Consider the following 24,545-nt stretch of genomic DNA (forward strand, 5'->3'; position numbering starts at 1 on the left):
CTGTATGTGTCCCTTGCTTTGATGTGGGTCTCTTGTAGACAGCATATATAGGGGTCTTGTTTTTGTATCCATTCAGCCAGCCTTTGTGTTTTGGTTGGGGCATTCAACCCATTTACATTTAAGGTAATTATCGATAAGTATAATCCTGTTGCCATTTCCTTTGTTGTTTTCGGTTCACGTTTATACAACCTTTTTGTGTTTCCTGTCTAGGGAAGATCCTTTAGCATTTGTTGAAGAGCTGGTTTAGTGGTGCTGAATTCTGTCAGCTTTTGCTTGTCTGTAAAGCTTTTGAGTTCTCCTTCATATCTGAATGAGATCCTTGCTGGGTAGAGTAATCTAGCTTGTAGGTTATTCTCTTTCATTACTTGAAGTATGTCCTGCCATTCTCTTCTGCCCTGAAGGGTTTCTATTGATAGATCAGCTGTTGTCCTTATGGGAATCCCTTTGTGTGTTATTTGTTGTTTCTCCCTTGCTGCTTTTAATATTTGTTCTTTGTGTTTGATCTTTGTCAATTTGATTAATATGTGTCTTGGGGTGTTTCGCCTTGGGTTTATCCTGTTTGTGACTCTCTGGGTTTCTTGGACCTGTGTAACTATTTCCTTCCCCATTTTAGGGAGGTTTTCAGCTATTATCTCCTCGAATATTTTCTCATGGCCTTTCTTTTTGTCTTCTTCTTCTGGGACTCCTATGATTCGAATGTTGGGGTGTTTCACATTGTCCCAGAGGTCCCTGAGGTTGTCCTCATTTCTTTTGATTCTTTCTTCTTTTTTCCTCTCTGCTTCATTTATTTCCACCAGTTTATCGTCTACCTCACTTATCCTATCTTCTGTCTCTGTTATTCTACTGTTGGTTCCCTCCAGAGTGTTTTTGATCTCATTTATTGCATTATTCATTTTTAATTAACTCTTTTTTATTTCTTCTAGGTCTTTATTAAACATTTCTTGCATCTTCTCAATCTTTGTCTCCAGGCTATTTATCTGTAACTCCATTTTGTTTTCAAGATTTTGGATCATTTTTATTATCATTATTCTAAATTCTTTTTCTGGTAGATCCCCTATCTCCTCCTCTTTTGTTTGACTTGGTGGGCATTTTTCATGTTCCTTTAGCTGTTGGGTATTTCTCTGCCTTTTCGTCTTGTTTAGATTGCTGTGTCTGGAGTGGACTGTCTGTATTCTTGTGGTCTGTGGTTTCTTTTTATTGTGGAGGTTTCACCCAGTGGGTGGGGTGGGACGATTGGCTTGTCAAGGTTTCCTGGTTAGGGAAGCTTGCATCGGTGTTCTGGTGCGTGGAACTGGATTTCTTCTTTCTGGAGTGCAATGTAGTGTCCAGTAGTGAGTATTGAGATGGGTCTTTGTGTTAGGTGTGACTTTGGGCAGCCTGTATGTTGATGCTCAGGGCTATGTTCCTGTGTTGCTGGAGAATTTGCATGATATGTCTTGCTCTGGAACTTACTGGCTCTTGGGTGGTGGTTGGTTTCAGTGTAGGTATGGAGGCTTTTGGAAGGTCCCTTATTACTTAATGTTCCCTGTAGTCAGTAGTTTTCTAGTGTTCTCAGGTTTTGGGCTTAAGTCTCCTGCCTCTGGATTTCAGTTTTATTCTTCCAGTAGTCTCAAGACTTCTCCAACTATACAGCACTGATAATAAAACTTCTAGGTTAATGATGAAAAGATTCTCCACTGTGAGGGACACCCAGAGAGGTTCACAGAGTTACATGAAGAAGAAGAGAGGAAGGAGGTGATAGAGATGAGCAGGAGGAGAAAAAGGGGGACTCAAGAGGAGAGAGACAGATCTACGCAGTTCTCTGTTCCTAAAGTGTTCTCCGTAGCCCAGATACCCACAGAGATTCACAGAATTGGATTGGGAAGAGAAGGGGGAGGAGGAAATAGAGGTGATCTGAGGGAGAAAATGGAGAGTCAAAAGTGGGAGAGAGTAATCAACACACTCCTGAGTAAAAATGGGTATTGAATATTGGATTCTTAAATGTCCAATATTGATATCAAATACTGAAAAACAAAGATTAAAAATCTAGAGGAGAGGTTAGACTCTTAAAAATACAATATTAAAAACAAAAACAAAAAATTTTAGAAATATATATGAAGTTCAGTTTAAAAATAGGGCCTCTTCTTCTTTTTTTTTTTTGCAAGGTTATAGTGAAATGAAAATCAAAATTAAGGAGTAATAGAGGAGTTATAGAGGACTTTAAAAGAAAATAAGAGAAAAAAATAAAAAAAGGAAAAAAAATTTTCTAATAAAAAATATGAAAATTAAAACGAAAATTAAGGAGTAATGGAGGAGTAATAGCGAATTTTAAAAGAAAATAAAAGAGAGACCTATACATAGAAAACTATAAAACACTGATGAAAGAAATCAAAGAGGACACAAACAGATGGAGAAACATACCGTGTTCATGGACTGGAAGAATCAATATTGTCAAAATGGCTATACTACCCAAAGCAATCTATAGATTCAATGCAATCCCTATCAAACTACCAACGGTATTTTTCACAGAACTAGAACAAATAATTTCACAATTTGTATGGAAATACAAAAAACCTTGAATAGACAAAGTAATCCTGAGAAAGAAGAATGGAACTGGAGGAATCAATCTGCCTGACTTCAGACTCTACTACAAAGCCACAGTCATCAAGACAGTATGGTACTGGCACAAAGACAGAAATATAGATCAATGGAACAGAATAGAAAGCCCAGAGATAAATCCACGAACCTATGGTCACCTTATCTTCGACAAAGGAGGCAAGGATATACAATGGAAAAAAGATAACCTCTTTAACAAGTGGTGCTGGGAAAACTGGTCAACCACCTGTAAAAGAATGAAACTAGAACACTTTCTAACACCATACACAAAAATAAACTCAAAATGGATTAAAGATCTAAATGTAAGACTAGAACTATAAAATTCCTAGAGGAGAACATAGGCAAAACACTCTCCGACATAAATCACAGCAGGATCCTCTATGACCCACATCCCAGAATTTTAGAAACAAAAGCAAAAATAAACAAATGGGACCTAATGAAACTTAAAAGCTTTTGCACAACAAAGGAAACTATAAGCAAAGTGAAAAGACAGCCCTCAGATTGGGAGAAAATAATAGCAAACGAAGCAACAGACAAAGGATTAATCTCAAAAATATACAAGCAACTCCTCCAGCTCAACTCCAGAAAAATAAATGACCCAATCAAAAAATGGGCCAAAGAACTCAACAGACATTTCTCCAAAGAAGACATACAGATGGCTAACAAACATATGAAAAGATGCTCAACATCACTCATTATCAGAGAAATGCAAATCAAAACCACAATGAGGTACCACTATACGCCAGTCAGGATGGCTGCTATCCAAATGTCTACAAGCAATAAATGCTGGAGAGGGTGTGGAGAAAAGGGAACCCTCTTACACTGTTGGTGGGAATGCAAATTAGTACAGCCACTATGGAAAACAGTGTGGAGATTTCTTAAAAAGCTGGAAATAGAACTGCCATATGACCCAGCAATCCCACTTCTGGGCATACACACCGAGGAAACCAGATCTGAAAGAGACACGTGCACCCCAATGTTCATCGCAGCACTGTTTATAATAGCCAGGACATGGAAGCAACCCAGATGCCCATCAGCAGACGAATGGATGAGGAAGCTGTGGTACATATACACCATGGAATATTACTCAGCCATTAAAAAGAATTGATTTGAATCAGTTCTAATGAGATGGATGAAACTGGAGCCAATTATACAGAGTGAAGTAAGCCAGAAAGATAAAGACCATTACAGTATACTAACACATATATATGGACTTTAGAAAGATGGTAACGATAACCCTATATGCAAAACAGAAAAAGAGACTCAGATGTATAGAACAGACTTGTGGACTCTGGGAGAAGGCGAGGGTGGGATGTTTCAAGAGAACAGCATTGAAACATGTATATTATCTAGGGTGAAACAGATCACCAGCCCAGGTTGGATGCATGAGACAAGTGCTCGGGCCTGGTGCACTGGGAAGACCCAGAGGGATCGGGTAGAGAGGGAGATGGGAGGGGGGATTGGGATGGGGAATACATGTAAATCCATGGCTCATTCATGTCAATGTATGACAAAAACTACTGTAATGATGTAAAGTAATTAGCCTCCAACTAATAAAAATAAATGGAAAAAAAAAGAAAATAAAAGAGAAAAAATTTAAAAAAGAAAAGAAAAAAAATTTTTTTAATTGGAAAAAAAAAAAGTAAAAATATACCTAGGAATTTCTCTGGAGCTGTTGTGGTCAGTGTGGGTTCAGTTCAGTTTCAGATAGCTCCTCATTCCAGCTTACACTTCTTGATATCTATGGGTCCTTCTGGTGTAGTCGGTGTTACGTACAGGGATTTTAATCTGTTGCAGCAGTCACTTCTGAAGCGGTTCCGTTTATTTGGCTTCTGTTTGCCAGTCTCTTCAGTGTCTAATTTCCGCCCTGACACAGGCGGGCGGAGGTGGTCTCTTGTTTAGGTTTGCTTGTTCAGTCGTGCTGCGGGGAGGGAGGGGCGCTGCGGACAAATATCACTGGCGTGTGTGGGGCGCACTCGCAGTGTTCCGGCCACACTGGGTTTGCCCTGCCCACGGGTGTGTGCTTTGCCCATCTACACTGCTCAGGCTCCTGGATGTTCTATATGGAGCGTGCCCTGCGTGGCGGGCGGTTCCAGTTTTCAGGTATTCCACAAAAGCGCGGACTCAGTTGGGCCTGCGTTTTGTGCCTTCCCTGGCCGAGCAGCTCAGGCAGCCAGGAGCTTGACAGGTGCACTCTCCCCGGGTGCGGTGCACCTTCTCGCCTCCGCGGCCCCAGCCTCAGTTTCTGCGCGCCAGGCGGGTGTGTGCGCCTTGTGTCTGTTCTTGGGAGCTGGCCTCTAGCCAGGACCCTCCCTGCGGATGTCGACTATCCAGATTCTCAGGAAGTCTTTGGTTAGAGACTAGAAGCCTGTTTGCAGTTTGGTAGGTGATGCCGCCTCTGGGGCCGAGTTTGCCCCTTTCCCTTCCCCGCTGCCTCCTGCCTCTGGCAGGGGATGGATCGGTCTGCAGCAAGCTAGCCCTTCTCTGGAATTGCTCAGTCCCTTTGTTCTGCCAATGGCCCGCAGTGTGTTCGGGCCGGTTAATTTTCTCTCTCTCTCTCTTGTTATCCCCCAGTTTAAGCTGCTATCTCACGTTAGCTCCCTCTGATTGCCCTCAGGGCATTCGGGCCCGGTCCTTACCCTAAGCAATGCTGCCCGCTCCTCTCTGTTCTGCCTCCACTTGCTGGTGGCCGATGCGGGCGCCTGGGGTACTTTTGTGCTGGGAGTTGCTCTTAGGCATGTAATCTGTGGGTTTTATTTATTTTTCCTCCCAGTTAGGTTGCCCTCCGAGATTCGAAAACTTCCCCCAGACCCGTCAGTGTGAGGGTTTCTTGATGTTTGGAAACTTCCTCTATTACGACTCCCTTCCCAGGATGGGTCTCCGTCCTTAGCTCTGTTGTCTCTCTTTTTATCTTTTATATTTTGTCCTACCTCCTTTCGAAGATGATGGGCTGCTTTTCTGGGCACCTGATGTCTTCTGCTAGCGGTCAGAAGTTGTTTTGTGAAGTTTGCTCAGCGTTCAAATGTTCTTTTGATGAATTTGTAGGGGAGAAAGTGGTCTCCCTGTCCTATTCCTCCACCATCTTAGCTCCTCCCCTTGAGATCTTTCTTTAAAAAATAAATGTTGACCTTTATTGCTATAAGCTTCCTTCTTAGAACCGCTTTTGCTGCATGCTATAAGACTTGTTATGTTGTGTTTCTATTTTTATTTTTCATGAGACTTTTTAATTTCTCTTCTGATATCTTCCTGCACCCACTGGCTGTTCAGAGGAGTGTTGTTTAATATCTATGTACTTGTGAATTTTCCAGTTTTCCTCTTGTTATTGATTTCTAGTTTCATACTATTGTCAGAAATGATACTTGATATGATTTCAGTCTTAAAGTTGAGACTTGTTTTGTGACCTAAGACATGATTTATCTTTGAGAATGTTCTGTGTGCACTTGAGAAGACTATGTGTTCTGCTGCTGTATTTGTTTTTTAGGTTCATTTGGTCTAATGTGTAGTTCAAGTTAATTATTTCTTCACTGATTTTCTGTCTGGATGGTTTATCTGTTGTTCAAAGTGGGAGAGTGAAGTCTCATACTGTGTTTCATTGCTGTCTGTTTCTACCTTCAGATCTGTTAGTATTTGCTTAATATATTTAGTTAAATATTTGGTTCATATAATATATATGAATATTATAATTGTAGTCTGTTAGTGAAGTGACCTCTTAAGTATTATATAATCTCATTATTTGTCTTTTTTATAGTTTTTGAATTAAACTCTAGTTATTCCTACTTTGCTCTGTTTTGGTCTCTATCTGCATGGATTATCTTTTCCCATCCCTTCTCCTTCAGATTATGTGTATCCCTAGAGCTGAAATGAGTCTCTTTTAGGCAGCAAGAAGCTAAGTGTTGTTTTTTAAAGTTTATTCAGCCACTCAATGACTTTTGTTTGGAGAATTTAATCATTGATACATAAGGACTTACTATTATCATTTTCTTAATTGTTTTTTAATGGCTTTTAGTTTCTTTGTTCCTTTATTCTTCTCTAGACATCTTTCTTTTTGATTTTGTGACTTTCTGTAGTAATTGCTTTGATTCCTTTCTTTTTCTCTTGTCTGTTATAGCTTTTTGCTTTGTGATTACCATGAAGCTTACATAAAACATCTTATAAAGTATTTTAAGCTGAATAAAAGTTAACTTTGCATACAAAAATTCTATCCCTTTACTTATTTTCTTGGGCTCCAGAATCACTGCAGATGGTGACTGCAGCCATGAAATTAAAAGATGCTTGCTCCTTGGAAGAAAAGCTATGGCAAACTTAGACAGCATTAAAAAGCAGAGATATTACTTTGCCAACAAAGGTCTGTATAGTCAAAGCTATGATTTTTCTAGTAGTCATGTAGAGACGTGAGAGTTGGACCGTAAAGAAAGCTGAGCGCCAAAGAATTGATGCTTTCAAACTGTGGTGTCAGAGAAGACCCTCAAGAGTCCCTTGGACTGCGAGAAGATCAAAGCAGTCAACCCTAAAGGAAATCAGTACTGAATATTCATTGCAAGGTCTGATGCTGAAACTGGAGCTCCAATACTTTGGCCACCTGATGTGAAGAACTGACTCATTGGAAAAGACCCTGATGCTGGAAAAGACTGAAAGCAGGAGGAGAAGGGGACGACAGAGGGTGAGATGGTTGAATGACATCACCAACTCAATGGACATGAGTTTGAATAAGCTCCAGGAGTTGGTGATGGACAGGGAAGCCTAGCATGCTGCAGTCCATGGGGTTGCAAAGAGTTGGATACAACTGAGCGACTGAACTGAACCCCTTTACTGCCCCCAACATTTTAATTTTTGAAATTACTATGTTTTTTAATATTGTACACCCATTAATAAATTATTGTAGCTATAGTTATTTTTAATGCTTTTGTCTTTTATCCTTTATGTTACAGTTAAGTGATTTATGCACTACCATTACAGTACTAGAGTGTTCTCAGTCTGATGTACCTTCACCAGTGAGTGTTATTCTTTCATATGTTTTCATGATATTAATTAGTGTTCTTCCACTTCAACTTAAGGAATTCCACTTAGTATTTCTGGTGAGGCAGGTCTGGGGGGTGATGATCTCCCTCAGGTTTTGTTTACCTGGGAAGCTATCTCTTCTTAATCCCACTGTCTCCTGAACTGTAAGATATCTGCTGAGGAGTCTGCTGATAGCCTCAGGGAAGTTACCTTGTATGAAGTGAAGTTTGTTTCTCTTGCTGCTTTCAAAATTCTCTCTTCTCTGTGACAATTTTTGTCTCTGACTCTTGACAATTTTAGTATAATGTGTCTTGGAGAAGTCCTCATTAGGTATGGGGACTTTTGAATTTCATGTACCTAGATGTTCATGAAAAAGTGAAAGTCGCTCAGTTATGTCCGACTCTTTGTGACCCCATGGACTATATAGTCCATGGAACTCTCCAGGTCAGAATACTGGAGTGGGTAGCCTTTTCCTTCTCTGGGGGGTCTTCCCAGCCCAAGTCTCCTGCCCTGCAGGCAGATTCTTTACCCGCTGAGCCATAAGGAAGCCTGAGAATAGTGGAGCGGGTAGCCTCTCCCTTCTCCAGCAGATCTTCCTGACCCAGGAATTGAACCAGGGTCTCCTGCATTGCAGACGGATTCTTTACCAACTGAGCTATCAAGAAAGCTCCCTCAAATCTGGCTGAAATTTTCAGCCATTAGTTTTTAAAAGACACTCTCTGCCCCTTTTCTCGCTCTTTCCTTCTCAGACACCCTTAATGTGTATGTTGTTTTTCTCGTCCATAATTCATGTAGATGTTTTTCATTTTTTCTTTTATTCTTCTCTGACAGGATAATTTGAAATGATCTATGTTTGAGCTCACAGATTCTTTGTCCTTCTTAAGTCTTTTGTTGATATTCTTTATTGCATTTTTCATTTCATTCATTGTATCTTCATCTCCAGAGCTTCTCTTTCTTTTTTATGATTTCTGTCTCTCTGTTGAACTTCTCGTCTTGTCCATGTGTTTCTTTTCCTGATTTCATTGAGTTGTCTATCTGTGTTCTCTTATAACTTGCTTAATTTCCTTAAAACAAGTATTTTGTATTTATTGTCAATTTGTAGGCCTCCATTTCTTTGAGATCAGTTACTGAAAAGTATTTTGTTCTTTTGTCAGTGTCATGTTTTCTTGATTTTTCATGTTTCTTGTATCCTTGAATTGATATATGCACGTTTGATGGAGTCTGAAGTCTGAAGTCTTTCAGACTTTTCAGAGTGGTTTTGGTGGGGAAAGACCTTCACTTGTGGGTAGGTACAAGGGTGCCAGGTGGGGTGTGTGTGGTAGTTCTGATTCTGTGAAAAGCCCAGTGACATAATTTATGTGTAACTCTGTCAGCTGACGTTGGCATCAGTGAAGATTACCAGGATCCTCAATGGCCAAGGCTGCAGATGTCTGCAATGTGATGAGGACTGTTGGAGTCTTTGATGCTCAAGTCTTCTGCAAACCTCTTGATCTCCTTGTCTCCAGTGGCGCTGTCCTGGCCAAGGGATCAGTCATGGTGCTGGATCCAGCTTGCAAGGTCCCCTGTAGTGCAGAGGTACTGATGTGCAGGTACCTGTGGAACAGCCTTTGAGCCAGGGTCTGGAGCACAGATGCTCATGGATTGACTGTAGTTCCAAGGTTCAGCATGTTGGCTAGTTCTCCTTGGCAGTGCCTTCAATATCTGAGGTGCAACCATGCTTGGAAAAGCCGCGGAGCTGGGGATTGAAGTGTAGGCTCTCGTACAGTGACTGTGGCTCTGGGGCCCAAGGCACTAACTAGCCTGTGGTCACAGTGGCTCTGGTGTTTGAGATGCAGGTGTGAACCAAGCAGCAGCCGTGCTGCTGGGGCCTGAAGAGTGGGTGCACGGGGGAGCAGCCGGGGCTCAGGGATCATGGCGGTGACAGGCCTGGCGCCAGGGTGGTGCAACAGTGGCTCCCTCTGGTGAGGGTGCACAGCATCTCCGTCTCCAGTGCATCCACGGCAGCAACATCTGTTGTTTACCTCGGCGGCAAAAGCTGCCAGTGTTCTCTGTGGAGCAGGCTCTGGGGTCTGCACCGATGCCACTTCAGGTTCCTTCACTGTGAAAACTGTGGGGAATCTCTGGCTGTTGTGGGGCCTGTTGAAGTCCTCAGTGGCAAAGGCTGCTGGGGCCCTCCATAGAGCAGGCCCCTGGAGACCATGATGACACCTGCCACGTGGTTGATGTCAGCCCGCACCCTTCTTTGTCTCTTGCCGTCTCCACATGTATCAGCTAAGCGAGCCTCATCAGTGATCGTTTCTGTGTGACCATTCTCCACTTTTTTTTTTTTTTTACTCTACCATGTTGTTATAGTTTCTTAATTGGATTCTTGAACCCTCCCAGGAATGTTCTCATTTCTGGATAGCTGTCTAACTATAATTTTCTTGTTGGGGGAGGAAGGCTGGTACCTCCTACTCTGTTATCTTACTGATGTTGCTAACATCTCCTTTTGTTTAAGAAAAAAGAACAGCAAAGGCAAAATTCATTACGAAACTTAAAAGAAGCATTTTTATAACTATTAGAGATTTAATTCACCTAGAATATATAACAATTCTAAATATGTATGGATCTAAAAATGTAGTCTCAAATTTATAAAGCAAGATGAATCAATGATTCTAGTAAGAAAGTTATCTCAATAATAGTACAAGCACACAGGAAAATATCAGTAAAAATAGAAGATTTCAATAATAGCACTGGGAAATCCCATGGACGGAGAAGCGTGGTGAGCTATAGTCTATGGCGTCACAAGAGTTGGACACAATTTGGTGACTAAACCACCACCACCAACACCATCAATCTTTACCTAACAAGCATAACTAGAATATTGCACTCAAAAGCTGCAGGGTATGCATTATTTTACGGACCCATAGAAAATTCACAAGAATTGACCACATGGTAGGTCATAAAGGAAATGTGAAAAACTAAATAGAAATGGAATCATGTAGAATATGTTCTCTAACCTTCATACAATTAAACAAGAAGTAAGATTACTTACAATAAAACATTTTTAAAAGGATTGACAGGATAGCCTGATTTTATGTTATTTTAGAATTGAGTTAAAGGAGAAGATGGTCAGGGGAAAAATACTACCAGAGAGAGTCAAAAGGTATAAGGTTAAATTTCAGTCCATTTTATTCATTTATTTATTCATTCAACATTGAGTACTTAGTGCTAAAGATGTAGAAGTGGCTTCTAAATTGTCTTTCCTTTTGAAAGATCATAGGCAAGTATGAGAGAAAGACAAGTAAATAATTAAAAAGAAATACAGAATAAATTCCATTAGAGGAGTATTCTACAAAATATCTGGATCAGCATATAACAGAAACTATTAAAGTTATCAAAAAACAATGGAAATCTGAGAAACTTTCATAGCCAAGAAAGTCTTAAGGAGATGTAATGACCAAATGGCTTGTGGTATCTCAGGTGGGACCCTAAAACAAAAAAAGGACATTAAAGGACCTAAAGTCTTAACTTTAGTTAATAATAATAATATATCAATATTGGTTTATTAACTGTAACAAATATATCATAATAATATGAGATGTTACCATTAGGGGAAACTGGATGTGGGGATATGTGGGAACTCTCAGTACTATCTTAATAGGTTGTACAATGAATCTCAATAAATATTCTCTAAGATTTTCTGAAAGTCTTAAACTATTCCAAAAAATAAACTTTTATTGAAGATGGGAAAATTGATGAAGCCCAAAGAAGTGGCTTCTACAATAAATATGTAGGAAGTGTTTAATTAATTTTTATAATGTTGCTAACTTTGTTATAAATGTTTTTTGTATTTCAGCATTGATAGAGATGGAACAATGACAGTAGACTGGGATGAATGGAAGAACTACTTCTTGCTTCATCCTGCAAAAAATATCGATGAAATTGCTCACTTCTGGAAGCGTTCTACTGTAATATTACTTTGTATTTTGCTCTATTTTTATTTTGCCATAAATGTCATATCTCTTATGATCACATAATCTCTTTTGATCTCACTGTCTAAAGTAACAGTACTCTTAGCAAGAAGTGTGCAAACATAGCTATCACAATAACTTTGTTTGCTAAAACCTAGAACTTAATATAGATATCCATCTGCTGAAAAGGCCTACTTTATGTTGAGAATAACTGACTCTTATACAGTTAATTGTCCTAGAAAAGTGGAAAAATAGTACACCCTTCTTTTTTTTCACAGATATAGCATACTCAATTAGGCCATCTGTCATAGAAAATGTAAAGTTAAAGATGAAGATTCAAAATTTTAGAATCAGAAAGAATCAGCTACATAATATATCTGCCATTTTAATATAAGTATTTGATTAAGAGTTGTGAGGAACAAATGAGATTTAGTAATAAGCTTTTTTTCTTTTTTAGATCTCAGGTGCAGCGAGTTATGTGCTTGTTGCTTAGTCGTGTACAACTCTATGCAAGCCCAAGGACTGTAGCCTGCCAGGCTCCTCTGTCCTTGGGGATTCTCCAGGCAAGAATAGTGGAGTGGGATGCCTTTTCCTCCTCCAGGGGATCTTCCCAACCCAGGAATCAAACCCAGGTCTCCTGCATTGCAGGAGGATTCTTTATCGTCTGAGCCACCAGGGAACCCCGCAGGAAGTTAAGTCAGTCATTTTTCAGGGCATAATATTTGCATCCACCATTGTAATTTTATGCCTCCTCTTCATGTACATTTTGGGGAAGACTTAAGAGCATAGCCTTTGATGTCAGATTGCCAAGGTTTAAACCCCACATCTGCCACTCACTAGCTATATAATCCCTCTGTGCCTCAATTTCCTTATTTATAGATTGGGGATAATAATGGTTAAAGTTTCGAGAGTTAAAGTTCAGTAGGTAATATATGTGTTCAAAGTGTTACTTATTGTAATAGGCATGTTTTCCATTTGTATTCTTAAAAATCATATAATGTTTCACGTGTGTTTTAAATTTACATAGATAGTATTGTACTAAAGTTCACATCTTATTTCTTGATTTATTTAATTGTTATGATTTTAAGACATTATTATTGTTATGTGTTCACCTAGTTTATTACTTCTAACTATGACATAGTACACATTGAATACATTTTCCTTATCCATTCCCCTAGTAAGAGACTGCACATATAAGTGATAACATACAGTATTTGCCTTTCTTTTTCTGAGTTATTTCACAAAGCATAATGCACTCCAGGTTCATCCATGTTGCTGCAAATGACATTATTTCATTCTTTCTTTAAGGCTGAGTAATATTTTATTATATTTTATATAATATAAATATAAAATTTTTTATATTAAATATATATAAATATATATATATCCCACATTTTCTTTATGCATTCCTCTGTCAATAGACATTTTAGTTGCTTCCATGTCTTGGCTATTGTGAATAATGATACAGTGAATATCTTTTCAAAGTATGATTTTTGTTCAGGTATATGGCCAGGAGTGGAGTTGCTGGATCATACATAAACTCTATTTTTAGTTTTTAAAGAAACGTCCATAGTGGCTGTACCAATTTACATTCCAGCCAGCAGTATAGAAGAGTTCCCTTTACTCCACACCCTTTCCACCATTTATTGTTTGTAGACGTTTTAATGATGACCATTCTAACCAAGTGCGAGGTGACACCTCATTGTAGTTTTGATTTGCATTTCTCTAATAATTAGCGACATTATCTTTTCATGTACTTTTGGGCCTTCTGTGTGTCTTCTTTAGAGAAATGTCTATTTAGATCTTCTGTCCTTTTTTTGGGGGGGGCGGGATATTGAGCTGCATGAGCTATTCGTGTATTTTAGAGATTAATCCCTTATCAGTTGCATCATTTGCAAATATTTTCTCCCATTCTGTGGGTTATCTTTTTATTTTGCTGTGCAAGTTTTTATGCTTGATTAGGTCCCATTTTATTTTTGTTCTTATTTTCATTATTCTAAGAGGTGGATCAAGAGAGATATTGCTACAATTTATATCAGAGAGTGTTCTGCCTATGTTTTTCTCTAAAGATTTTATAGTATCCAGCCTTCCATTTTGATTTTATTTTTGTGTATGTTGTTCTGACTTCATTCTTTTATATGTATTTGTCTAGTTTTCCTAGTACCCCTTGTTGAAGAGACTGTCTTTTCTCCATTTTATATTCTTTCCTCGTTTGTCATAGATTGGTTGACCAGAGGTGCATGGCTTTATCTCTGGACTTTCTATTCTGTCCCATTGATCTGTATTTCTGTTTTTGTACCAGCACAATAATGTTTTGATGACTCTAGACTTGTAGTATAGTTTGAAGTCAGGGAGCCTGATTCCTCCAGCTTCGTTTTACTCTCTCTGGAGTGCTTTGGCTATTTGGGGTCTTTTGTGTTACCATACAAATAAAAAAGATTTTTGTTCAATTGTGTGAAAAATGAACACGATCTGAGGAACACAGAAAATGAACACAAAAAAATCTGGGGATTTGATAGAGATTGCATTGAATCTGTAGATTGCTTTAGGTAGTATAATCATTTTGACAATATTTATTCTTCCAGCCCAAGAACATGGTTTTTCTCTCTGTTTTTGTCAACTTTGATTTATTTCATCAGCATCTGATAGTTTTCAGAGTACATGTCTTTTTGCCTCTTTAGATAGATGTATTCCTGGGTATTTTATTCTTTTTGATATAATGTAACATGGGATTGGTTTCTTAATTTCTCTTTCTGATCTTTTTTTGCTAGTATATAGGAATTCAACATTTTTTATCCAGCAACTTTACCAGATTTATTGATGAGCTCTGGTAGTTTTCTGGCAGCATCTTTAGGATTTTCTGCATGTAGTATCATGTCATTTGCAAACATTATCAGTTTAACTTCTTCTTTTCCAATTTGGATTCCTTTTATTTCATTTTCTTCTCGATTGCCATGGATAGGACATCCAAAACTCTGTTGAATAAAAGTGGTGAGAATGGATATTCTTGTCCTGCTCCTAATCTTAGAGGAAATGCTTTCAGTTTTTCACTGCTGAGAATGATGTTAGCTGTGGGTTTGTTTGTGGTCTTTATTATGTTGAGGTTCGTTTTCTCTATTCCCACTTTCTGGAGTTTTTATCATAAATAGGTGTTGAGTTTTGTCAAAAGCTTTTTCTGCATCTATGACATTATCATGTATTTTTAATTTTCAATTTGTTAATGTGGTGTATCACATTGATTTGTGCATATTGAAGAATCCTTGCATCTTTGGGGTAAATTCCACTTGATCTTGGTATATGATTTTTTTTAATGTGGTGTTTAATTCAATTTTCTAATATTTTTTAAAGATTTTTTTTGTGAGTATGTTCATCAGTGATATTGACCTTTAATTTTCTTTTTTTGTGTGTGGTATCTTTATATGGTTTTATCAGGGTGATGGTGGCCTCATAGAATGAATTTGGGAGTGTTTCTTCCTCTGCAGTCTTTGGAAATAGTTTCAGAAGGATAGGTGTTAACTCGTCTCCAAATGTTTGATAGAATTCAACTGTGAAGCCATTTAGTTCTGAACTTTTGTTGGTTGGAAATTTTAAATCATATTTTCCATTTCAATACTTGTGCTTTGTCTACTCGTATTTTCTGTTTCTTCCTGATTCAGTCTTGTCAGTTTGTACTTGTCTAAGAATTTGTCCATTTTTTTCTAGGTTGTCCACTTTATTGGCATATAATTGCTTGTAGCAGTCTCTTATAATCCTTTGTATTTCTGTGGTGTCATTTGAAACTTCTCTTTTTTCATTTCTAATTTTATTAACTTTAACCCTTTCCCCTTTTTTCTTGCTGAATCTGGCTAAAGGTTTATCAATATTGTTTATCTTTTCAAAGAACTAGCTTTTAGTTTTAGGTTAGGTTGTTCATTTGAGAGTTTTCTTGTTTCCTAAGGTAAGATTGTTCTGCTATAAACTTCCTTCTTAGAACTGCCTTTGCTATGTCCCGTGGGTTTTGGGTTCTGAGGTTTTCATTGTCATTTGTCTCTAGGTAATTTTTAAGTTTCTTCCTCAGTTTCTTCAGTGATCCATTGATTGTTTAGTAACATATTGTTTAGCCCTCATGTGTTTGTGTTTTCTATAGTTTTTTCTTGTAATTAATTTCTAATCTCATAGCATTGAGGTCAGAAAAAATGCTTGAAATGATTTCAGTTTTCTTAAATTTACTGAGGCTTGATTTGTGGCTCAACCTGTGATCTATCCTGGAGAATGTTCCATGTGCACATTAGAAGGAAGTGTATTCTGCTGCTTTCAGATGGGATGTTCTATAAATATAAATTAAGTTCATCTGGTCTAACCTATCATTTAAGGCTTGTGTGTCCTTACTGATTTTCTGTCTGAATGATCTGTCCATTGGTCCCTTATGTTTTCTTCTGGTTAATTTTACAGTTTCAGATCTTACATTTTAAGTTTTTAATTCATTTTGAATTAATTTTTGTGACTAATGTAAAATAGTGGTCCAATTTCATTCTGCTGCATGTGGTTAGCCAGTTTTCCTGACACCGTTTAGGAGACCATACTTTTCTTATTGAGTGTTCTTGTCAAATATTAGCTGATAAGAAATGATTGTAAATCTTTATAGAAATGATTTATAAATGGTTTATTTATGGGCTCTTGACTCTGTTCCATTGACTTATATATTTGTATTTATGCTAACATTGTATGTTTTGATTGTTATAGTTTTGTTGTATAGTTTGAAATCCAGAAATGTGATGCCTCCAGCTTTGTTATTTTGTATCAAGATTGATTTGGCTGTTTAAGGTCTTTTGAGGGTCCATACTATTGGATTGCACCTCACAGACCTGAAAGCCTTGTACTTGTCTAGCCTTGAGACAAGAGAAAGAGCCTGGAGTCAGCAACAGAGACATCAGGGGTTTAATGGATAGGGGGATTTACACAGCTAAAGCAAGGTCCTGGAGCAATATCCTACTATGTGCAGCACTTGGTGGGCAGGACATGGTGGTAGTCTTTGCTCCTGGGATGAGGGTTATCAGTTACAGTGGGAATTGACATCAGTTTGGGTTATTGATTACCAGGGAAACTAGCAGAGGGACACCGCCTCACCACCTCTTTGATAGTCTATTAGGGTGGAGATATTCTGATCTAAAGATTAGAACCATCTCTGAGTGGGCAAGGGCAAGTATAGAAGAAAGTCTGTCATGTGAGTAGGGTGGAGATGAAGCAGGCACTGGTCAAGCACTGTATGTACAGACAGCAGGAGATCAAGCCATCTTGGGTGGCCTAATCATACACATACATGTTTAGGACTTTATTTTCTCTGATTCTTTGAAAAATGCCATTGGAATTTCTCTAAGAGTTACATTGAGTCTGTAGATGTCTTTGGGTCATATGGGTATTTTAGCAATATTAATTCTTCCAATCCATGAGCTTGTCATATCTTTTCATTTATTTATGTCTTCTTCAGTTTTTACATCAATGTCATACAGTTTTTGATTGTCTTTTATCTCTTTGGTTAACTTTGCTTTTAAGTATTTTATTGATGCTATTATGAATAGAATTTTCTAAATTTCCATTTTAGATATTTCATTGTTAGTTAATAGAAATTCAACTGATTCTTGAATGCTTATTGTATGTCCCACAACTTCACTCATTTCTTTTTTTTTTTTTAACTTCACTCATTTCATTGACTAGTTCTAACAGTTTTTTTGGTGGAGTCTTTAGGTTTGTTTTTTTTTAATAATAGAAAATCATGTTATTCCAAACAGGGACAATTTTACTTTCTTTCCAATTTGTAAGCCTATTGTTTCTTTCACTTGCTTAATTGCTGTGGCTAAAACTTTCACTACTATGTTGAGCAGGAGTGGTGAGAGTGGTCACCATCATCTTGTTCCTGATTTTAAGTAAAAGCTTAAAATTTTTCATCACTGAGTATGATTAATGTTATATATGACTATACATTTATTCTACATCCAATTTTTTGAGTTTTTTAAAAAAAATTGTAAGGACTTTTTAATCATGAAGCATCACTACAAACAAAGCTAGTGAAGGTGATGGAATTCCAGCTGAGCTATTTCAAATCCTAAAAGATGATGTTCTTAAAGCACTGCATTCAGTATGCCAGCAAATTGAGAAAATTCAGCAGTGACCATAGTGACCTGTAAAAGGTCAGTTTTCTTTCCAATTCCAAAGAAGGGAAAGTCAAAGAACATTCAAACTACTGCACAATTGCACTCATTTCACATGCTACCAAGGTAATGCTCAAAATCCTCCAAGCTACACTTCAATAGTAGGTGAACCAAGAACGTCCAGATGTACAAGCTGGACTTAGAAAAGACAGAGGAACCAGAGGTCAAATTGCCAACATCTATAGGATCATAGAAAAAGTTAGAAAATTCCAGAAAAACATCTATTTCTGCTTCATTGACTATGCTAAAGCCTTTGACTGTGTGGATCACAACAAACTGGAAAATTCTTAGAGAGATGGGAATACCAGATCACCTTACCTGCCTCTTGAGAAACCTGTATGTAAGTCAAGAAGCAACAGTTAGAACCAGATGTGGAACAACGGACTGATTCCGAATTGGCAAAGGAGTATGTCAAGGCTGTGTATCGTCAACCTGCTTATTTAGCTTATATGCAAAGTACATCATGCGAAATGCTGGGATGGATGAAGCACAAGCTGGAATAAAGATTGCTGGGAGAAATATCAATAACCTCAGATATGCAGATGACACCACCCTAATGGCAGAAAGCAAAGAGGAACTAAAGAGCCTCTTGATGAAGGTGAAAGAGGAAAGTGAAAAAGCTGTCTTAAAACTCAACATTCAAAAAACTAAGATCATGACATCCAGTCCCATCACTTCATGGCAAATAGATGGGAAACAATGGAAACAGTGACAGATTTTATTTTCTTGGGCTTCAAAGTCACTGCAGATAGTGACTTTAGCCATGGAATTAAAAAAACACTTGCTCCTTGGAAGAAAAGCTATGGTAAACCTAGACAGCTTATTATAAAGCAGAGACATTACTGCAACAAAAGTCCATCTAGTCAAAGCTGTTGTTTTTCCAGTAGTCAAATGTGGATGTAAGAGCTGGACCATAAAGAAAGCTGAGCACCAAAGAATTGATGCTTTTGAACTGTGATGCTGGAGAAGACTCTTGAGAGTCCCTTGGACTGCAAGGAGATCTAACCAGTCACTCCTAAAGGAAATCAGTCCTGAATATTCATTGGAATGACTGATGCTGAACCTGAAGCTCCAATACTTTGCACCTGATATGAAGAGCCAACTCATTGGAAAAGACCTGATAATGGGAAAGACTGAAAGCTGGAGAAGAAGGGGATTGACAGAGAATGAGGTGGTTGGATGGCATCACTGACTCAATGGACATGAGTTTGAGTAAGCTCCCAGGAGATGGTGAAGGACAGGGAAGCCTAGCATGCTGCAGTCCATGGGGTTGCAAAGAGTCGGATATGACTGAATGACTGAACAACAACAAATCATAAAGGATACTGAATTTTGTCAAGTGCTTTTGTGCATCTGTTAAGATGATCTAATTATTATCCTTTATTCTGTTAATGTGATGTGTCATATTTATTGATTTGTGTATGCTTAAACATCCTTGCATTCCAGAGATAAATCCCATTTAATTGGAGTATGGGAGAAGGAAATGGCAACCTACTCCAGTGTTCTTGCCTGGAGAATCCCAGGGATGGCGGACCCTGGTGGGCTGCCGTCTGTGGGGTCGCACAGAGTCGGACACAACTGAAGTGACTTAGCAGCAGCAGCAATTGGAGTATGTGATCTTTTTAATATACTGTTGAATTCTTTTTGAACTACCATAATAAACAAATGTGCATTTGCTTAGAATGTCACCTCTACAAAACCTATGCTTCAGCAGATTGTCAGCAGAGGTGTTGGTCTCAGGGCCCACTCACCATCTTCTCCAAAATTACATGATTTATGAGGTTTCTCATTAGTTATTACATTAAATTAACAGACCACTAATTTAGAATAGCCTCTGACACAAAATAAGGACTTGACAACCAGAATGTGTTATTTGTTACTATAATACCATCACCTTAATATATTGCAAACTATACAATTTGATGAAAGGTAAAGAAAGACCCTGGGTCTTCACCACTAGTGCCACCTGGGAAGCCCTCGTTAAGTAGTTGGGAAGATCCTTTGGAGGAGGGCCTGGTAACCCACTCCAGTATCTTGCTTGGAGAATTCCATGGACAGAGGAGCCTGCCGGGCTACAGTCCTTAGGGTTGCAAAGAGTCAGACACGACTGAAGCCACTTAGCACACACGTAACTACTTAATAGTATCTATTTGTTTTATAATACCGTGGGCAAAGAGATGCTTTCTGACATTTCCTGGATGCCTCAAAATTCTGAGTTATAGCACTGGAATATGTCAGTGAAGTAGAGTGTGTTATCTGTTATCAATATGCTTTGCTCCTCTCTCCTTTAGACCCATCTGCAAAGGATTTCTCCCTGGCCCCCTCTCTACAGCATAAATCTTCCTATCTCATTGATATCATTTTTCTGGTGTGATATATTTGAAGACTTCCTCTGTCAAGTGCTTTACCTGGGCATTGGATCGGATTCCTCTCATTTACTTTACTCCTGTCATTGTTCCCTCTCTCTTGCATCATCAGTATGAGAGATAAGAAACTATAGCAACAACATCCCAAAGAATGTTAATAAATAAGTGACTTAAATAGAAATCTATTTCTTATTTGTGTAATACTAAGGCTTTCTTAAGCTGATAGGGTACCTCTGTTTCACGAAAGCCTTGAGAAATCCACTGGTTCTTTCTGTTCCCCAAGATGTTGTTCTCATATACATATTTGAAACTGGGTCATTGCTTCATTTTTAAGGATGTGAAGTGGAGGTTGTACATATTTACTCTGCTCATAACTAACTGGCCAAAATCTAGGCTAGTGTCTACACAAGCTCCTAGGGAAGTGTGGAAATGTGGTTTCTATTTGGGTGGCCATTTACCCAGGCAAAATGCAGAATGTGGATGTGACTGGGTTGTCACAAAACAAAAAGAATAGAGTCTGTTGAACAGTAGTCTCAGTCACAATCAATTTTTGCATCTCTGCTGTATCATTCCCATAAGCGTACAAAAACACGACAATTTCTCCCATTTAAAAATACACCCTTGACCATGCCTCCTCTTCTAGTGACTGCCCATATCTCTGCATTCTTTCACTGAAGCTCTTTTCTAAAGTGTCTATTTAAACTGTCATCACATCATCCATTTCTATTTTTCTTTTTTGCTATTTCACAAAACCAAGACTTCTTCTGTCACAATTCAGTGCCTTTGTCTGAAAGTAAGAGTTGGTCTGGCAGTAACACATGCCAAATGGTGTGGAAGTCAGTGTGGACGTTTTTTGTTTTTATAAAATTCTTTGTTATTGTGACATAAACAGCGCAAATACAAAAAAGAATAAATAACATAAATACAATTAGAAATTGTATTATTAACCCTAATGTGCTCACTACCAGGTTAAGAAATAGGCATTCTCCTTACTTTAAAACCCTTTGTGTCCTCCCCAGTCATATGCCTCTACTTTCACCAAGAGTTAACCAATATACTGAATTTTCTACAAACCATTTTTCTCCTTTTTCTTTATACTTCTTTTAGCACCTAAGTATGTATGTATAAGCAACATATTATTTGATTTTGCCTATTTTAAACTGTATATGGTATTTTAACATTATATTTATTTAGATTAAACTATGTTGATTGTAACTGTCTTCTATCCATTTTCTCTCATATAGTATGCCAGTGTATGAATATGTATATGTATATAAATAAAGAAATATATATATTTCTTTATTTATCAGTTTCACAATTGTTGAACATTCATGTCGTTTCTAGATTTTTGCCATTATAAATAATGATGCAATAAGCTTTCTTGTATATGTCTCCTGGTGTACATGAATAAGACTTTTTCTAGGAATACAGGGCATATACACAGGAATGGAATTGCTGTTTTGTAGAGTATTTACTTTCACTAGGTAGCACCAAAGTATTTTCCAAAATTTTTGTACCATTTGTTTTCACCAGTGATGGATTAAAATTATTCTTGCTCTATATGCTTGCAAGTAGTTGTTATTATCTGACTAGAATTTTGGACAATTTTGTTAATATTAAGTAGAATATCATTGTAATTTTAATTTGAATGATTTTGAAAATCTTTTGTTGGACCCCATTCTGACCTGAAACTTTACGAGCTTTCTTTTCAGTGACTTCTGAAGCAATGATCTCCATGTTCCAACTCCAGTCATCCATTCTTACATCTCAGCTTACTTGGCCTCTCAGTTGTGTTTGATTTGGTTGATCACTCCAACCTTAAACTATCTGCTTTACTAGGCTTCTTTCTTTTTGTTCAATCACTAAGTTGTGTCAGACTCTTTGTGATCCCATGGACTGCAGCACTCCAGGCTCCTTTGTCCTCCACTATTTCCTGGAGTTTATTCAAATTTATGTCCATTGAGTTGGTGATGCTATTTAACTGTCTCATCCTCTGCCACCCCCTTCTCGTTTTACCTTCAATCTTTCTTAACTTCACGACATTTACCAATGAGCTGGCTCTTTGCATCGGTGACCAAAGTATTGGAACTTCCACTTCAGCATCAGTCCTTCCAGTGAATATTCAGGACTGATTTCCTTTAGGATGGACTGATTGGATCTCCTTGCTGTCCAAGGGACTCTCAAGATTCTTCTCCAACACCACAGTTCAAAAGCATCAGTTCTTCCAATGAATATTCAGGACTAAAGGGCAGAAACTGATTTCTGCACCATTACATTACTGATATGTAGCCCAGGGCCCTGGACTTTAATTCACTAATTCAACCACCACTTAGGGAACACTGTTATCTCCCCTGACCAAGATGCTAGGTTTATCGATGCACAAGACAGACCAGTTTGATGCTCTTATTAGGCTTACCTTCTGGAGGAAAAAACACGCAATAGAAATGAACTAATTAAGATTGTGCTACATATTAGGAAAGAAGCAATGGAAAGAGCCAAGGAGAAATGTTCTAGGCAGGGGGAAAATAAAAAACAAAGGCATTGAGGTGAGATGGTGCTTGGAAAGAGGGTGCTCAATGAATGAATAAATGAAGATGGGTAAACTGAGAAGCAGAGAAGGACTTGCTCACTATGATTGCCTGGAAAATCCCATAGACAGAAGAGTCTGGCAGGCTTTAGTCCATGGGATTGCAAAGTGTAGGACACAACTGAGCGACTAACACACACACACACACTATGATTGACAAGTAATGGAACCTAGCTCCAATTTGGCCCTTTTCCTACTGAACCACACTGCCTCAACATTTAGCAAAAATGTATAGTCTTAGCAAAATCATGTATAATAACTGAAAATAAAGTGAAATGCAAAACTTGTTAGAGTTCAGATTTTTAAAAAGAAAACTGACATTTGAAGAGTCAATGTAAATAATAGAGAAAGAAATGAAAACATATAAAATGCTACTCTTGAATTTTGACTCAGGTTAAGTAAGTGCACAGTGTTATCTGAGAGAACTTGAAATAAAATAGAGAAAAAATTTTAAGCATTTATTCCTTATTTCCTGTGTGGCAGACACTATGTTGCATAACTAGAACATCATCCCTGCATGGAATGTTTAGATTTTTCATGAAAGAGATTAGTCTAATATTTGAGAATTCTCTAAATAGCTTGAGAATTTAAAACTAAAACCTCCAGTTGGGATATTACATTAAATCAATATATGAATGTGCTATTAGAAATTATTTGGTCTAGTACAAGTGCTAAGGATATTGTCAATCTTCATTAATAGGAGGTGAGATATGAAAAATAATCTTTGGGTTTTTGGTCTTTGTACAGAGTTATCCTTTTACTTATCAAGTATTTACACTTGACTGTCTAATTCTGTTTTACATTTTATTAGATGATTGACATAGGGGAGAGTATAGCTATTCCAGATGACATTACTGATCAAGAAAAACGTTCTGGAAATTGGTGGAAGCGCTTGGTAGCAGGAGGGATAGCCGGCGGAGTTTCAAGGACGTGCACGGCACCTTTTGACCGCTTGAAGGTCATGATGCAGGTAGTTTGCACTTTAGCCCTTAAGCATTAAAGTAACTTGAAAAAAATCTTGATAATTTTCAAAAGAAATGTTTTGGCACATTTCATACTACTTCTCCCTGAAGTTTTACAATTTTTATGAAAACATAAATTTTCTTCTTTTCAATATTAAAAGGTGCCTTAATTTTCTTTCCAATACTTTTAAAATTAATTTTTATTTGAAATAATAATAGAACCACTCTTAGATATTTTTTCTCAGGATTATAACTGAATCTATGAACGAAGTGTTAAGACATACCATTAGTCTAACTTATTAGGTGTCTCGAGCCCCTGAAACTTAACATAATAACATGGTTCTAATCTACTTAAGTACTAATGGTATTTCTAAGAATTGGAAAATAAGTTACTAGGAGTGTGTTACTGACTAGTATCTGTTTAGAGGTAATATTGTCTAATTTTATTTTACTGATTAATAGATTGTCAACAGTACTTATAAAATAGTGCATGGTTTAATTTTAATCTGTTAAGTGTCAATTAAAAGTTAATATTTGCCAAGCTTCCCTGGAAGTCCAGTGGTTAAGATTCCCTACTTCCAATTTGGGGGTGTGGGTTCGATCCCTGGTTGGGGAACTAAGACCCCACATGCCCTGTGGCCAAAAAAATTCTTTTTAAATGTAATATTTGCTGAATACTTTCTTTACGATGATACAAAATTAATAATACACAATCTAAGTAAGTAAGTAAGTGTTAGTCGCTCAGTCGTGTCCAACTCTTTGCGACCCCATGGACTACACCCACCAGGCTCCTCTGTCCATGGAGTTCTCCAGACCAGAACACTGGAGTGGGTCAACGTGTCCTTCTCCAGGGGATCTTCCTGACCCTGGGATCGAACCTGCACCTCCTGCGTTGC

The 24,545-nt window shown here is 37.8% G+C and overlaps 1 protein-coding gene across 2 annotated transcripts in view; it reads left to right on the plus strand.

The window, feature by feature from the left end:
- The window catches only part of LOC139035172 (mitochondrial adenyl nucleotide antiporter SLC25A24-like), an 82,827-nt gene that overhangs the window by 31,581 nt on the left and 26,701 nt on the right, over positions 1–24,545 (plus strand). Inside the window, exons 4-5 of one of the 2 annotated variants that reach the window (XM_070467718.1) lie at positions 11,432–11,543; positions 23,499–23,657. In XM_070467718.1, coding sequence (XP_070323819.1) covers positions 11,432–11,543; positions 23,499–23,657 — 271 coding nt within the window. The remainder of the gene's footprint in view (positions 1–11,431; positions 11,544–23,498; positions 23,658–24,545) is intronic. The other variant, XM_070467719.1, reaches the window with a different exon arrangement.

Source organism: Odocoileus virginianus, chromosome 5, assembly GCF_023699985.2.
Source record: "Odocoileus virginianus isolate 20LAN1187 ecotype Illinois chromosome 5, Ovbor_1.2, whole genome shotgun sequence".
NCBI classification, from domain to species: domain Eukaryota; kingdom Metazoa; phylum Chordata; class Mammalia; order Artiodactyla; family Cervidae; genus Odocoileus; species Odocoileus virginianus.